We start from the raw sequence: 16,844 nt of genomic DNA on the forward strand, positions 1-16,844 counted from the left end.
GTCAGCTGAAAAATTATTATGGAGCACCGTGTTGATGTATAGATCATAATATGGCTCTCTTGCGTCGGATCTTAAAGAAAAACGTGTTCGTTAAAGACAATCCTGAACATTTCATCGGTTAAAGTCTTGAAGTTGACTGTTCTATTGACCAGACGCTTGAAAATTAAGGTGATTGCCGACATTCAACAAAGCAAGTCAACATTGAAGGAAAGAAAAAAAAGATTTAAAAAAATACAATTGAGACAAATCAACTTATGGTTAAAAACCACAAATTTAAGCCAGATCCAAAGAATATACAAGAAAGTACCTTATATTTATACAAAGTAGTTCCGACTCATAAATGCATATCTTTGTCAAAAGACGAAGAAGTCTCGTAGTTTTGATATCAAATAAAAGCCTGATGACTTTTGATCACTACAGAACCATTATTAAAGAATCTTTTGAATGATGAAGAAGTAGATACAATTGATGGGAGGGTACATTTGTCTGTTGTACAGATCGGAAAAAACTGTATTTGTACTATCAATCCTACGGGAAATAGTACACTCTAATTTGATCTTTTTTGGCACAAGCGAGGATAAGGTTTAGCCTTGACATTAAATAATCACAACTTAGTTTGGCCTTAAGACGAAGTAGCCTTTGATGCTTGAAATTGCAAAACTTCGGAAGCAATCTTGCTATGAATTAATGGTTTGAAACCTTATACATGTTATAGTGATGCTGACAATAGAAATGGGCCAGTTGACAGAATATGGTGTCTGTAGACACTGAATGAGAGTATTAGAGAGAAAGATATTTTAGACATTTAAGAAAATTATTCATGCAATTGTTTACGTATTTCCTTTTAGGATATCTAAATCAGATGTAAAAGCTGCTCTGAATTTGCATTAAATATTAGTCGCTAGACGTTTATATAAAAAAAGATGTGGTATGATTGCCAATGAGACAACTATCCACAAAAAAACAAAATGACAGAGACGTTAACAACTATAGGTCACCGTACGGCTTTCAACAATGAGCAAAGCCCATACCGCATAGTCAGCTATAACAGGCCCCGATAAGACAATGTAAAACAATTCAAACGAGCATATAACAAATATATCACCGACAACATACACAGATGAACCACTTGACGTTAACAGTTAAGCATACAACAAATAATTCACCGATCACCTAAACAGATTATACATATCACAAGTTTATGTCTGAAATATATAAACTCTCCAGTATCCTTTCAATTTTTCCCCTTTTATCGACTTTCGTAACTTGACCACAACAAGAGCTTGTTTACAACAAATTAATATTATACTTTGACATATTCATACTTTATAAATGGTCTAAGGCCTCAAAAGATTTATCTGATTCACGTGTAAGTCACAAAAGAGAGGCGAAAGACCAGAAATGGACAGTCAAACTCTATTCCTGTAAAAAAAAAAAACTTCATGTGCCACGAGTTATATTAATTTAGTATTTATTGTTTTGTTTTTTTTAATCAATTATATGGTTGGAATACAAAACATTTTTTATTATCTTGTTTGAACTTCTTGAAACTGTTGGTTTACCAAACTTGATGCAAGAGTGTATACAATGTTAATTCAGATCTTGTGAACATTAGATGTTCTATTGAATGAAAATTACATAATTTTTGTTGTCTTGGAACATTTATGACTATGTTCCATTCGTACATTCACCTTTCAGTAAACAGACATGTGTTTTTATGTCATACTCTGCAGCAGAACAGGGTATATTTGTGAGGCAAATGAGTGTACAGTGAACGTCAGTGTCCGCTTCAGATGTTCTTATGACAGGACCTACATATCCGTACCCGATATGTCGACATGCATAGGCAGTATTAGTTCTTGACAAACTTTTAACAAAAACAAGAAAAGCTTTGTTAAAACAGATAATTCACTTTTAAACGAAAAACCATTTATGTTATTACTACCACTTGGTCGAGGATTTTGCTGATTCTGGCAGGAAAATACAGATTTTTTTGTAATTATAGTTTTGTGTTTCAAAATATTTGAAATTATTTAAAATTAAGAAATGTATCTCCCTCGTAAAAAGCTAAGATTCCTTGCCCGGCTTTGTCTTTGCTTTGTTGTCCGTTTGGTTTATAGCTAGTTTCATTCTTTTAATAAGCTTTGGATAGTCAAATATTTTGTCCTCGAGCACTACTTGACAGACATTGATTGTTGTCGCATCTGGTGTAGAAACATTGGTGCCATTTATTTTATAAGTTTTTTCCACAAAGGAGGATAAAAAGTCTTAATATCAGAAACCCGCCCGGAATGTGAATATATTATCCTTCGGTTATATATTTACATAGATTATATCATGATCTGCTTACCCTACCGGAACACTGCCTTTTTTTTGAAACATTTACTACTGGACGATAATCAACCAACAATCAATCAATCTCATCAAATATTCTATTATTTTCTAGTGCCTTTGGTGTCGTCAAAGCTTGCAGAAACTCTCTATTCTAATGCAAAAACGTTTGTAACGTTCATTTGATTGGATCACGTCATTTATTTACATGGAATCAATTGACAATTGATGCTATGGGACGTACGCGCAAGCGCAGACGGTATCTGACAGATTTTAAATACATGTTTTAACGTTGTTTTCTGTTAGTTTCATTAGAATGGAGATAACAATATTGTATTTTAAGCTCCGACGGCATCAATTGGGGATTTGATGGTCGCAAATACCCGTGTACTGTCTCCGCTTACGCGTCGCCAGTAAACTTAATTTTCGACTGGTCTTCAAATCCCCAATTGATGCCGTCGGAGCTTAAAATACAATACAGTTATCTCCTAATTGTATATATTGTTTATAGTTTCTCGTTTTGATCAGTAAAATCCTTGCCACTAAACTTGTTTAAGCAACAATCAATCAATTTATTTAATTTTGTTCTTAAAATCATATCACTAGAAAAAATGTCAGGAATTATACATGATAACTGAAGTGAAGAAATTGTTCTATTTAAAATGTATAGAAAATGAATAAACGTTAAATAATTCATTTTATAAAATCAAATTAAAACATCAGTATTAACACAAATTGTAAACTGTTAACACCAAAATAGCAAAATGATAACCTCAATACAATAAAATGTTAGACATAAACATATTAAACTGTTAGGAACGATATGCTAAAAATTTTCAAAAACAATCATCATTATTTTTCAAACTAAATTTGAATGACATAAACTATTGCACATTTGCCTGCTTTTCTAGTGGCACATCGTATTGATTCACTTCTGCTTTTACCAAAATTAGATGCTCTCTCAAGAGCCTGCGTCGCTCTCCAGATTCTGCTTTGGTTTTGGAAATCATGAAAAGAATAAAATTATAACAGAAACCCTTATAATAACTGAGGCCGTATTTAACCAAAAGCAGAGGACTTTTGAAATGTTTATAGAAATTACCAATAAATCTTTTAAAATGTAGAACATTTATTTGTACAGGAAATAATTCTCTTATGTGTAGATTTTTTTTCTTGATACTTTTTGTAGTCTACCTTCTTTCTATCAACATGTGGAATAGGTATGAGAACATAACACCCTATGTCGACTCTAAAATATTATTCGATCTACCAATCATACTGTTTGCCTGTACAATTAGGTGCATCAGTTCTCTCAGTTTGAATTGCTTGTTCAGTTGAACACAAAATACACAAAAAAGATGTTCCATTACCTTCTTCGACATTTATTTTACCACAAATAACATGCACTGTGGATTTACAACTAGAACATTTTTGTCATATGATCTTAATAAATCATGATGGACTTGAAATTTAGTAGATTGCATATCAACTAAATCAATTTGTCTACGTGGATTAAATTATTTGCTATCTATAGGTTTAAAAAGTCCCAAACCTGATTATAATATAGTATACTAATGAGATGATTATCGTAAATGTACATATGACAAATAATTTTATTTCTGTATATCTAGTTATAACTTTTGCTATTCACAAAATATATTTTTCGTCAGATATTTAAGATTTATAAGTTTTTTAAATTCATGTTCACCAGCCCCCATCCTCTGTAAATGTATGGTTATGTGAAGAGAGTAATCTGTATGAAATATAAGAGATGGTAGGAAACAATTTAAATGCTGAGTATACTGTTCACTTATAAACTTCTAATGAATAAAAAAAAATGATAATTTGTTTGTATTTAATTTTCGTTTATCAAACAAAGGATGTTTGAATTATTGATAATCCCTGAAATCATATTAGGAAATTTGTAGAATAATTATTAAAATAATTGTTAAATCACTGGTCATTTTCAGGGATTCTATATAATCACTTATAATTTACGAGATTCTACATAATCCCTGAAAAATCAGGGATTCTACATAATCCCTGATTATACAAATTCACTGTAACATATATAGTGTATTTTTTAGTATTTTTGGATTTGCATTTGGATATTCATGAAACACGTATCATTAGGATTACAACTTGTAAAGTAAGGGGTTTGTAATACCCCTGATTCGGTACTGATGTATATTGACGGTCACGGTCTTCACGTTATTGTATATCCTTTATACAGCAAATACATATGTGTCGTAAAAGTACCTAATCGATTAATACTTTGGATACTTTTGTTAGTCTTTTACTGATAAAGTATCACTCGTGGTATACTGTACTTTTAATAAGCATATAAATTAGATTTTTTTTAAATATGAAAATAATAAAGGAAGAGATAATACTCCTAAAAATATAACACTACCCTAGTTATCAAAGGTACCAGGATAATAATTTAATACGACAGACGCGAGGTTTGGACTACTGAATACTCATCAGTGACGCTCAGATCAAATTTAGTTATAAAGCCAAACAAGTACAAAGTTGAAAGAGCATTGAGGACACAAAGTTCCAAAAATGTTAGCCAAAACGGCTTAGGTTATCTATTCCTGGGATTAGAAAATCCTTAGTTTTCCGAAAAATTTTAAGTTTTGTAAAAGAAAACTTATTTGAATGACCATATAATTGATGTTCATGTCAACACCGAAGTGCTGACTGCTGGGCTCACAAAAACACGAAGAGGTCATTAGTCTAACATCATCCCATTGAATCAAGCTCTAAATCGTAAAAATATTGAAATGTGGTAAAATTAATATATTAATTCACAGACAATAGAAGGTTTGTCAAACTCACTTATTTTGCAATGGACACAATAATGAGCTATAAATCAATAAAAATAAAATCAATCAATGATGAAGTTACTGATTTCCATAAGCCATGATTGTGGAACTTTGTACTTGGTTTTGGTCAAAATTTTGACAATAAACAGAAAATATGCTTTTAAAGTGTTTATTTTTTTTTTAACTTAAGAAAGTTCTCCTAGGATATATCATTGAATTTATTTTTTGAAATTTTTACTTTGTCAGTACAGAAATTATTTATAAATATGTGTACTTTTATTACAATTACGAATACATTTACATTTAAATCTTTTCAACTTCCACTCTCCGGACCTGTTCTGTTGTTTGAATGCATACAGATATAAATACCAAAACAGGGTTATTTAAACTGTTTGATGAATGATTTGAATTTTCTTTTTATAAATCATTAAAGCAATACAATGTTGCATGAATCCCTTTAATTATTTGTGTATACACGCTGGGTTTAAACGTGTTAAATGTCCAAAACGTTCATCGTCTTACCTGACTGCTTATTTATTAAATTTGAATTATCCCCCTTTGTTCTATCTTATTTATAGTTTTTGAACTCATAACTTGACTGTTTAGTTTATGATATTACTAGACTAAGTGTAATTGATGATAACTTTTCAAGATGATGAGCTATTTGCAAGTATTCATAAATGCTATTGTTGTAGCTTTGATGGCTATGTACGTGTATGAAAATGAAAGAAAAATGGAGAAAATGTCGACTAAGCATGATCAAACAGGTAATCAGAAGTAAAACAAATAGAGGACTTTGTATTACACTAATGGAACGACTTCCTTAAAGGTAAAGAAAACATTTCGGTAGTAGTTTGTCTAACAATTGCAAACATAAATAATTGCGTTAATGTTTAGGTCATTTTACATCTCATCTCTGGCTTGCAATTAGTTTCTTGTGATTTGATTTGAGCATTGACTTAAAGGTATATCTAGACAAGCGAGTAGGATCGAGGAATTAAAGCAAGTGTTATTTTCACTAATTTACTAACTATTTACCTGTTCACAGTTCAAAGAAAAACATCAATTATGATTTAATATGTTGGTCTATTGATTGCTGTCTCATTGTTCTATGCCCTACATTTGCTTTATATCTATAAACTCTATTTTGTGATTTTTTAACTATTCCAAACTGATGTCTTTAAAATGTAGCATGATATGCAACTTCTATAATAGAAAAAGAGCTCGATGTATTAAAGATGGTTGCTAAAAGTAAAGAGGACCAAATAGAAAAGTTGGAGCAATTATTATCTACAAAAGCAGAGACAGAGAAACTAACCGAAATAGAAAATCAACAAATCGCAGGAACAAGAAAGCTTTATACTGAAATAGAAAATCAACAAATCGCAGGGACAAAAAAACTTACTGACGTAGAAAATAAACTAAATGCTGAAACAAGAAAAGTGGAAAATCAACTAAATAATGAAACAAGAAAAGTGGAAAGTCAACTACTCAAGTCAAATGAAAAAGGTTCCGCGCTATATTATAACTAATTATAACTAATATACTTTACATATGTTTGACTTGTTCAACCCGCTAAAATAATGAACACTTGTTCTACTGATTGAAGTTTAGTCTTTGTGGAAAAATTCTCAAATTTCCATTTCAAACGTATGAAGTTATCAATATTACGGTGAAGATTTTATTGAAATATCAAATAAGACTTCGTATTTAAATTTCACATAGGAAGGCTTTGCAAGCTGTTGATGGTCTTTTTCACAAACCCTGTCTTTTATATAAAAATGGAGATAATAGAAAAGCAGCTCGATGTATTAAAGATGGTAGCTAAAAGTACAGAGTTGAAGCTATCTACAAAAGCAGAGACAGAGAAACTAATCGAAATAGAAAATCAACAAATCGCAGGAACAAGAAAACTTTATACTGAGATAGAAAATCAACAAATCGCAGCAACACGAAAACTTACTGAAGTAGAAAATCAACTAAATGCTGAAACAAAAAAGTCAAATGAAAAAGGTTCGGCGCTATATTATAAGTAATTATAACTTATATACTTTACATATGTTTGATTTGCTAAAATAATCAACACATGTTCTACTGATTGAAGTTTAGTCTTTGTAGAAAAATTCCCAAATTTCCGCTTCAAACGTATGAAGTTATAAATATCACGGTAAAGATTTTATTGAAATAACAAATAAGACTTCGTATTTAAATTTCACATAGGAAGGCTTTGCAAGCTGTTGGTGATCTTTTTCACAAACCCTGGCTTTTATATAAAAATCGAGATGCCTGTAATAAGAATAATTCTTTGATTAATTTTATTTACCATACATGAGACTTAAACTACTCTACGAAAGTTGAAGATGGATAAGGTCTTATCTTTTTCTTTTTTGTTGTTGTAAAACCTGGATGAACAGAAATGGTTTTTTTTTCTTTTTTTTTTTTTTTACATCAATCAGCAATTGGGGAAAGAAAGTCATAGTTAGTTCCTGTCTTGAAGTTATTTTTGTATATTACGTTACGATTTGGTTTAGGCATTAAAGTGACTGTATGATGACATATATATGTCTTTTGAGTAATTGTGTTACTGGATTGCTGGATTATATGATGTCATCATCGCTTATAAAATAATATTGGCAAGATGATTCGAAGGATTTTGACCTACATTTCATGCTCAAACTTTGTTGATATACCGTTTGAATTCAAGTTCATTTTTCTTTAACCGTGATGATCTGCCAATAATGATACATTTTTTTTTCAAAATGCTCATTGTTTACAAATTTCGTGAAGCCATTTATCAATGACTTTTAGAGGGGTAGACATACATTTATACATAAAATCCTAGATATACTTACGACTGAGTGAAAGAAGAGATATGTAGACATTTGCGATGATTCTATAGAGCAAATAAAAATACAATAGTTTTTGGATGATATCATGAGACAGAATAGTGCATTTGTAGCTCATCAATCACATTTCGTTTTACTGTCTGTGTGTTTGGAATCTTTGGCCATCCGTTTACTGTTTGTTAATTATGTCCAGTATTTTCAATTAGAGAATACTTATCTCCGATTCTGACGACTTACAGCGATAAACAAAACACATCAAAACATTCGAAATATTATTATTAAAAGTGAAACTTGAAAAAAAAGTAGTAAAATTATTTGTTATTTTTTAAAGATTTTTTCAAGTGATCTTCGATTGTATTTTTTTTTTTTGGCATCATTCGTTAATTTATTATTGAGAGACAAAATTAAGTTATGTACTGAATGTCAAGTGACAAAACTTGTATGAATAGTCAAGATCAGAATGAATAACTAATTCATCTGTAGGTTCAGTAAAATGGGTCCATTCAAAGGAGATGAAAGAAATTATGAATGGTACTAATATGAAAGTAGATTGGAGAAGGCCGAATAGTAATCCCGGCATACGACATCATCACAAAGTTGTTGCAAAAATTCTTTAACGTGCAGACAGCGACAACTACCCATGTAGGAGACATCAGAAATAATGTCAATATTCCAACCGGATGTGGTTGTGATTGTGTATTCATATAACACTCACATCCAAACTAACAGAGTTAACCATACTCTTCACACCAGAAAAATGTGATGGGTTTCAAAATGATTAAATGAATTCCGACGGAGTTCTTTAAAGGACATGATTCAGTGGGGTAGTTAAACATGTTTAATACAACAAGGACATGAACAAAAAAATACAAACAAACAAAAACAAAAAACTAGTTTTTCTTCATTTCGTTACAACAATTGTAAATGTAAAGTTTATTTTCAGCTCTCGCTTTGGAAAGGAAACTTGTAGATGAAATTAAAGACATGAAGCAATTATTATCAACAAAAGCAGAGAAAAAAGGTTGAAACTACAAATTAGATATAACATTTGTTTTGGGGAAACATTTTAACGGTAACTTAGTACAACATTATTCTATTTACGGAAAATCAGTTTTTGTTCAAACACTTATATTGAAATTGCAAATTGCAGCACTTTATCTAGTTGAAAATAATTTAAATTTTATTCCTTATGTGGAAAATATTGTTCTTGGGTCAGAGTCTTGAGATGTTTCCAAAAACTTATTCACTATTCTGGTTAAGTATTACATTTATACATGTCGCTTAAACACTTCATTGACGACTCATACAGGTGTCATAACTATGATTAAAAATTCCTACCAAATAGAAAAAATGTCTACCTCCTTTTACAGATCCCCTAAAGCAAGAGAGAAATTTGATAGTAAATGGGAATTAATTAAAAACTTAGTTCATATGTGAAGAGAGATCTTTCTATTTTGTACTTACTTAAGGCTTTATAATAATTAATGTAGAATTGATAATATGTTTATGCAAATCACAACTGGACAGTGATTTGTGTGCATCTTAAAAGTGCTATCTTTGTTTATTGATATTGTTATATATATATTAATATACTTGTTTGTGTTTGATTGTATTTGAATTATCTCCCCTTGACTTAGGTTGTCATTTATTTTGAGATTCTGTCCAACATGTCATTTCTGACCCTTATCTGTTAATGATCTCTGGTGGCCTCTCCTGGTACCTCTCATGTTTAACATAATTGTATAGGCAGTGATATATGTGGCTAGAGGAGAAGGCTGGTGCCATCATTAACCTCATCAGCATATTCAGATATTCTAATCCAGAGTGATAAATGATGAGTATGATCGAGTAGAAAATTATAATATATATAATATATAGATATAATATATTAGCATATCTATTTTAGATCTAATTATAGACTGTTATTGAAAAATTGAATATCAATAAAATTGAGAATGGAAATGGGGAATGTGTCAAAGAGACAACAACCCGACAATAGAAAAAACAACAGCAGAAGGTCACCAACAGGTCTTCAATGTAGCGAGAAATTCCCGTACCCGGAGGCGTCCTTCAGCTGGCCCCTAAACAATTATATACTAGTTCAGTGATAATGAACGCCATACTAATTTCCAAATTGTACACAAGAAACTAAAATTAAAATAATACAAGACTAACAAAGGCCAGAGGCTCCTGAATTGGGACAGGCGCAAAAATGCGGCGGGGTTAAACATGTTTATGAGATCTCAACCCTCTTCTTATACCTCTAGCCAATGTAGAAAAGTAAACGCATAACAATGCGCACATTTAAAATTCAGTTGAAGAGAAGTCCGAGTCTAATGTCAGAAGATGTAACCAAAGAAAATAAACGACATGACAATAATACATAAATAACAACAGACTACTAGCAGTTAACTGACATGCCAGCTCCAGACTTCAATTAAACTGATTGAAAGATTATGATTTCATCATATGAATATCAGGCACAATCCTTCCCGTTAGGGGTTTAGTATCATACCATCATAACATATATGAGAAGAACATAACCCGTGTCATGCCAACAACTGATTTTTGAATAAATGTGTTTTGTTCCGATACAGAGACCCTATAAGTGAATCAATATTAACGCCAAAATATGCAATCTTTAATGACCTGACAACAGTATCGTAACTATATCCCTTCTTGATAAGTCTATTTAAAGGTTTTGTTAGTTTCTGAGGTGAATACTGACATTTTTGTGCTTTATAAAGAATATTTCCATACAAAATTGGATGTGAAATACCTGAACGTATAAGAAGTCTACTTGAATACATGTATTATGAATTATCTATATATTTATTTCTCTAATTCTTCGTCAATATATCCCTTTCTGCACCCATTGTATAAAAAACATTTAATCAACGTGTGGTTCGTTTGATCTCAGTTCTTTGGTTAAAATCCGATTATGACGCCGAATTTTCTTGTTTTCCTCTGAATTTCCTATTGTGATGGCATGAAAAAAGGCGACCATGCCTGATGACGTCATATAGAAAGAACACTTCTTTTTGCAGATCAGTCGCAAAGAAGGAATAAGTTTGCCAGCGTATTATTTGAAAATCATTAGAGAAACAGATGCCATTACTAAATCTCGTGTTATACGATATTTATCCACTCTCGACAGTTAAATTTTAAATACTTAAAACGCTCGGCGAGCCTAGCGTTTTTAATATGAAAATTTAACTATCTCGAGTGGATAAATATCGTATTACACTCGATGCAGTGGTAGAATCTATTTGTATCACAATGCTTGGTGTGTTTTCAGATGAAATAAAAAAGATTAATACTGACGAAGGACATTATGTTATTAAGATATATTTATGTATACTCATATTTCTTCGTATATAATTTTCTTCTATCAGTATCATTGTATACATCTTTCGACATTAATCACTTTTCCATTTTGTGAACTATCGTATATTGTAAACGATCCGTTACATATTCCAATTTATATATCTCTGCCTGTCGAAACATGTGACAAATCTTTTAATCATTTGGAAACATATCTCCCAATTGATACGATATTCACCTGCTTGTATGCCCTATCATGATTTCCTTGATAGAGTGTTGCTGATCACAAGGAAGCAATTAAACTAAGAGTTTTAAATGGTGAAGTTGAAATCATGCCTTCGTAAATTTTCGAACGCCATCACGAGTTGGTTGACCGTTATGGAATAACCGTTTCATCGATTATCATTATTATATGGAATATGTTCCTTATGTCGTAACTACAACCCCCTTCCCTTTTCACGAATATGACCTACCGAATTAGACTATTTACAGGGTTTGTAACAACATGAGCAACACAACGGGTGTCACATGTGGAGCAGGATATGCTTACCCTTGCGGAGCACCTGAGATCACCCCCAGTTTTTTGGTGGAGTTCGTGTTGCTTTGTCTTTAGTTTTCTTTGTCGTGTGTTTTGTTCTATTATTTGTCTGTTTGTCTTTTTCTTTTTTAAGCCATGGTAATCTATGAGTTTGACCGTCCCACTGGTATCTTTCGCACCTCTTTTATGACAGACATTCTCCCCTGATAACACGTCTTTACACAGGACTAACACCATAATATATATAAGTTTATGTTCATAACGAATTGGATTGAACTGATCGGAACCTGAACACAAAAATTACGTATATGTTTAATGCATATCCTAATTATTCGTTTATATTTAGAAACTTGATGTTAAATTTAATACAATTACTTGACAAGCCTACTATAATGGGTGTTTACAAGACAGATCTGCGATCTTTCTGAAAGAAGTATTAGAGAATATAAAGGGTTGCAGATTGGAACAGTTGTTACAATTACAAATATCTTCAGTAAACTAAAGAAAGAATGACCCTCAAGACCATTCTTAATATGTGATGGTCGAACGATGAGCTGTCGCCTTGGCTTCATGAAAGTTAACTGTTGACAAAACAAATGAAGTACACTTTGAAAATAAACAGAAATATAGTTCAAAACATCAGATCTGTAGGTCTGATAAATAAAAAAGGAAGTAAACACCTATGAAAACTACAAACAAAACATTTAGAAAATGGAAGCTGAAAAACAACAATACCACATTGTAAAATTGATATGTGTATTACATGAACTAAACTACTAGATGTATACCATTGTAAATTCAAATATATTCCGTTTTAAAATCCCCCAGAAACAAAATAGCAAGAAAATATCAAATATGAAAAAATGAAAAAATGAATGAATAAATGAATCAATAGATAGAAATAACAAATCGATAAGGACTGAATTTAAAATCAGTCAATAATATATACAAAAACAATCAATTAATCAGCCAATCAAATTGCATTTTCTTTAGATTTCAAACCAATATTTAAGGCATGTAGTGGAAATAAGCAGTCAATATTAGACACTTGGAAAAAGCCAACAATGGGAGGGGACATCAGCAACATTAAAGACTCGTGTACCAATCGACACCTTAGGAGTACAATGATTGATAACTGGAATGGATCACTCATTGATCAAGTATAAATTTGAAACAATACAATGTTTTACTTTAATGAACGTACAATCAACTAAAAAACATTTTTATTTTGCATCTTTGTAAGATTTATGGTTTTATTCAAGAATTTGTTTCATTGTCAGTGCAATGTTTATAAATAATGGATGGCTCCCTTTGTATGTATTTTATTCTTATCTTAGTCTTAGTGATATGAGGACTTATTTTTAGTATGGGAAATTCTACTAAATGGTGTTTTAGACATTGGTTGACACACTGGTACAATGAAATGGTAGAAATTATATAGTTTCGTATTTAAGAGTATGACGGTAAATTATGTAATAATTTGATGAGGAATTACTTTTTTTGTTTCTTTAAAGTTCATATTGATAAATTCAAATTCAGAGTTACAACCTAATTGCAATCCACTAGCAATTTTCAAGCAAATACTGCCTGATTCAAAACTTAACAGAAAATGTGTTGTTTTATTAAATTCCAAAGTTAATTCGATTTCATGTGTGTACCAGTATATTAGAAATGATAATTCCTACTAGCTGTGGGAACTGTAGTCGGAGTTTTGGTGAGCGTATTAGCTAAAGATTAAGGTTAAATTTGATCTTAGATTTATTTTAATTCTATTTTAACATTGCCTTGATAATGCTTTTTTTATAATTTTGAATTTCTAAATATTTAGGTTATAACATTAACATTAACATACATAGTACCGAATATACTGCACAAGTGATAAGAATCTTTTTTTTTTTTTTTTTTTTTTTTTTTTTTTGGTATATTTTTTTAATTTAACTTTCAATATTATTAATATTCCTGTGAATCGGATAAATGTGCTTCAGGCATGCAGTTGTGACTCATTCATAGACAATCTTTATTTTGAACTGTAAGTAGGTCTAAATAATCGGATAACGCCTTACCTAGAACATGTTAACATTAATTTTTCACAATTCAGAAATACTAAATTCTACACTTGCATTGATCAAGAGCACTTCGCTGTTTTCAATATTAGGGAGCGTTGATCTAGGAAAAGAATCCAAGGTAAATGAATACACTGGGGTCACGACAATGGTTTGAATATATATATATATTAATATAATTTGGTTGTTGAATAATGATTTATTTCCAAATTTTGATAAAAAGTAAAATAACAAAAATTCCGCACTCCAAGGAAATTGAATACGGAAAGTCCCTTATCCAAAGGTCAAACAATTCAAATGAATGGTTATTACTGACATATTTCTGATTTCGTTCAGGCATTTTCTTATATTGAAAATTGTTGATTAAACCTGGTTTAATAGCTAGCTAAACCTCTCACTAGTATGACAATCGCATAAAATTCCATTATTGACAACAATGTGTGAACAAAACAAACATGTGAGTAAACCGTAATAATATTAATAAACAGGGAACCGGTGTAGATAGTAAACATTTGATCATTGAGGATTTTTATGCAAATCTTGTATTTTTTATCAATTTGGATAGATAGTGCACCATTATATGCCACTGTAAGATATCATTTTCATTTTTAGGTGAAAGTTGAGCTATTTAGGAATGAACAATTAGCTGTAGAGATGTTTTTTGATGGTCGAGATTCAACAAGTTCTAATTGGTTCACCAAGAATCGACTACGTTCTAATTCTTTTAATGACCTGACGCGAATGACTACCTTCAACTTGTTCTCAATGGATGGGTAATTAATCTAAAAAATGATACGAAACTAAAATGTCACGCAATATAAAAATAAGAAGATGTGGTATGATTGCCAATGAAACAGGTCTCCACAAGAGACAAAATTACACAAAAACTAACAACTATAGGTCACCGTACGAAAGCACAAATTTGTTTTGGTACCTTCGATATCTAATTAAAATGGACCTGAGATTGTTTGTTATTTTGATGAATTAATAGCATTGTCTGCAATAGGGTCAATATTTAGTACTTTGCATTCTAGTGACCAACTCCGTGACCGCCATTTCTTCATCAATCGTGCCTATGGAGGCTGTCCAAACGACAAAGGATGGATGGTAGTGATTGACACAGCGTATGCAAATAACCGACCCTGCAAGTATGACAAGTTACCTGGAAAGAATTACCCATATATACTGCATGGCCCTGATCAGCAACTGGCTAATTATGAACATGGCAAGTTAGAAAATATTTTAGTTTGCACAATGTTAAGAAGGAGAGCTCGAAGAGAAGCACCGGCCTTTGGTCGGCATTGAAACTTACAATCCTAGTCAATCAATTAGTTGAACACACCTGCCTCGTGCTAGTGGTTCAAATATTTAAATCACTCGACCACCATGCTATTAATCGAAACTTTCTTGTCAAGTGGATTTTATGGGTCGTTGTCTTTGAAATTTATCCACAATGTATATAAAAATGTGAAACAATTTACTTAACAAGAACGAAACTGGACGATTGGGAACCAAATTTAACTGTCAGGGATTGTAACAATTGAATATGATACTTTTAAATTTTGATTTAAATTCACTTTGCAGATTTATTTTGCATTATTATAAAGATTTAAAGTAGGTTTCTTGGGGAGCAAAATCAAGTTTATACACTGAAGGTGTGATGGTTATTCTCAATGTTGATTTACAATACTTGCGGTGATGTTCCTTTGGCACTATCTTAAGGTGTTTATAGGTCACATATAATTTGCTTTGGCCGCGTCTGTAGTAAAGTGTTTGTTTTAATGAACGTAATAAATGTAGAAAACATATTTCAAACGGGTTATAATATTCTAATGTTTATGGAGATGTTGTTTACAGAACCCGGGAACTTAGATATCATGCGGGTTAATTTATCAACCCTTAAGTAAATTTATTCTGAAAGGTTACCAATTCAACACTGTTATTAGATATTGGAATATTGCTTTATTGGTATATATATATTTATTGATTTTGTTAATTATCAGTTAATTAAAATCAAACTTAATATATAAAAAAATAATATATATATATATGTGTGTCAACCATGGCTCTACTTTCAGTAAAACCCTGTATCTGAGCATTGCACAGGGTCATATTTTAATCTGCTGTTGATGACATCTTTATACTGAACCATTGGATGTTTGATTTGTACTGATTGCTATATTAGTCCGTTAGATGCATGACTTTTTTATTAGTTGTTGTAGAAGAGGGACGAAAGATACCAGAGGGAGAGTCAAACTCATAGATAGAAAGTAAACTGACAACGCCATGGCTATAAATAAAAAGACAAACAAAAAAGAGAGTTTTCGAATTTTTTGTGTCGGAACCTTGTATAACCGACTATACGGTATTGGATTTTCTCATTATTGAAGGCCGTACGGCTTACACACGTTATTTGAACTTTGGCGGATAGTTGTCTCATTGGCAATCATACCACATATCCTTCCTTTTATATTTTATAATATATGTTCATCCTGTGTTCCTCTTATAAATGTTTTGATCAAAATAGGATAAAAGCTAAATTTGTAGAATGTTTTACTCCTTATAATTTATTTTGATATATATTTTTTTTCCATTTTAGGACTGTATGCAGAGGCCGACACGATGGTTATATCAATTTCGTATTTAGGTTGAGATGGAGTATCATGCTAAAAAGTGAACATTTTTACTACTAAATAAAATATCATTGGACATGTCACTTTGTCCATGTTTCCAAAGATAAATCAGATAATGCTTATATTTCCAATCCATGCGATGCTAAGTAAACTCAGTTTGTTACAGTAAAATCTACTTGTCACGAAGGATAAGTTTACAATATACTACAGTTATCTCCTAGATGTAAATTTTGGTGATTTATTCTCGGTTACTTTTGTAAATTCTCGACTGTACACATCTT

The 16,844-nt window shown here is 31.3% G+C and overlaps 1 protein-coding gene across 1 annotated transcript; it reads left to right on the forward strand.

Annotated features, from left to right (window-relative positions):
- Nucleotides 1-5,744: 5,744 nt before the first annotated feature.
- Nucleotides 5,745-15,235, forward strand: LOC139528944 (uncharacterized). The gene is made up of 6 exons (XM_071325191.1): nucleotides 5,745-5,926; nucleotides 6,954-7,172; nucleotides 8,949-9,026; nucleotides 12,861-13,027; nucleotides 14,543-14,703; nucleotides 14,965-15,235. Exons 1-6 carry the CDS (start codon nucleotides 5,812-5,814, stop codon nucleotides 15,233-15,235), a joined length of 1,011 nt encoding a protein of 336 aa, XP_071181292.1. The 5' UTR covers nucleotides 5,745-5,811.
- Nucleotides 15,236-16,844: the final 1,609 nt, after the last annotated feature.

This window comes from Mytilus edulis, chromosome 6, assembly GCF_963676685.1.
Source record: "Mytilus edulis chromosome 6, xbMytEdul2.2, whole genome shotgun sequence".
Lineage (NCBI taxonomy): Eukaryota > Metazoa > Mollusca > Bivalvia > Mytilida > Mytilidae > Mytilus > Mytilus edulis.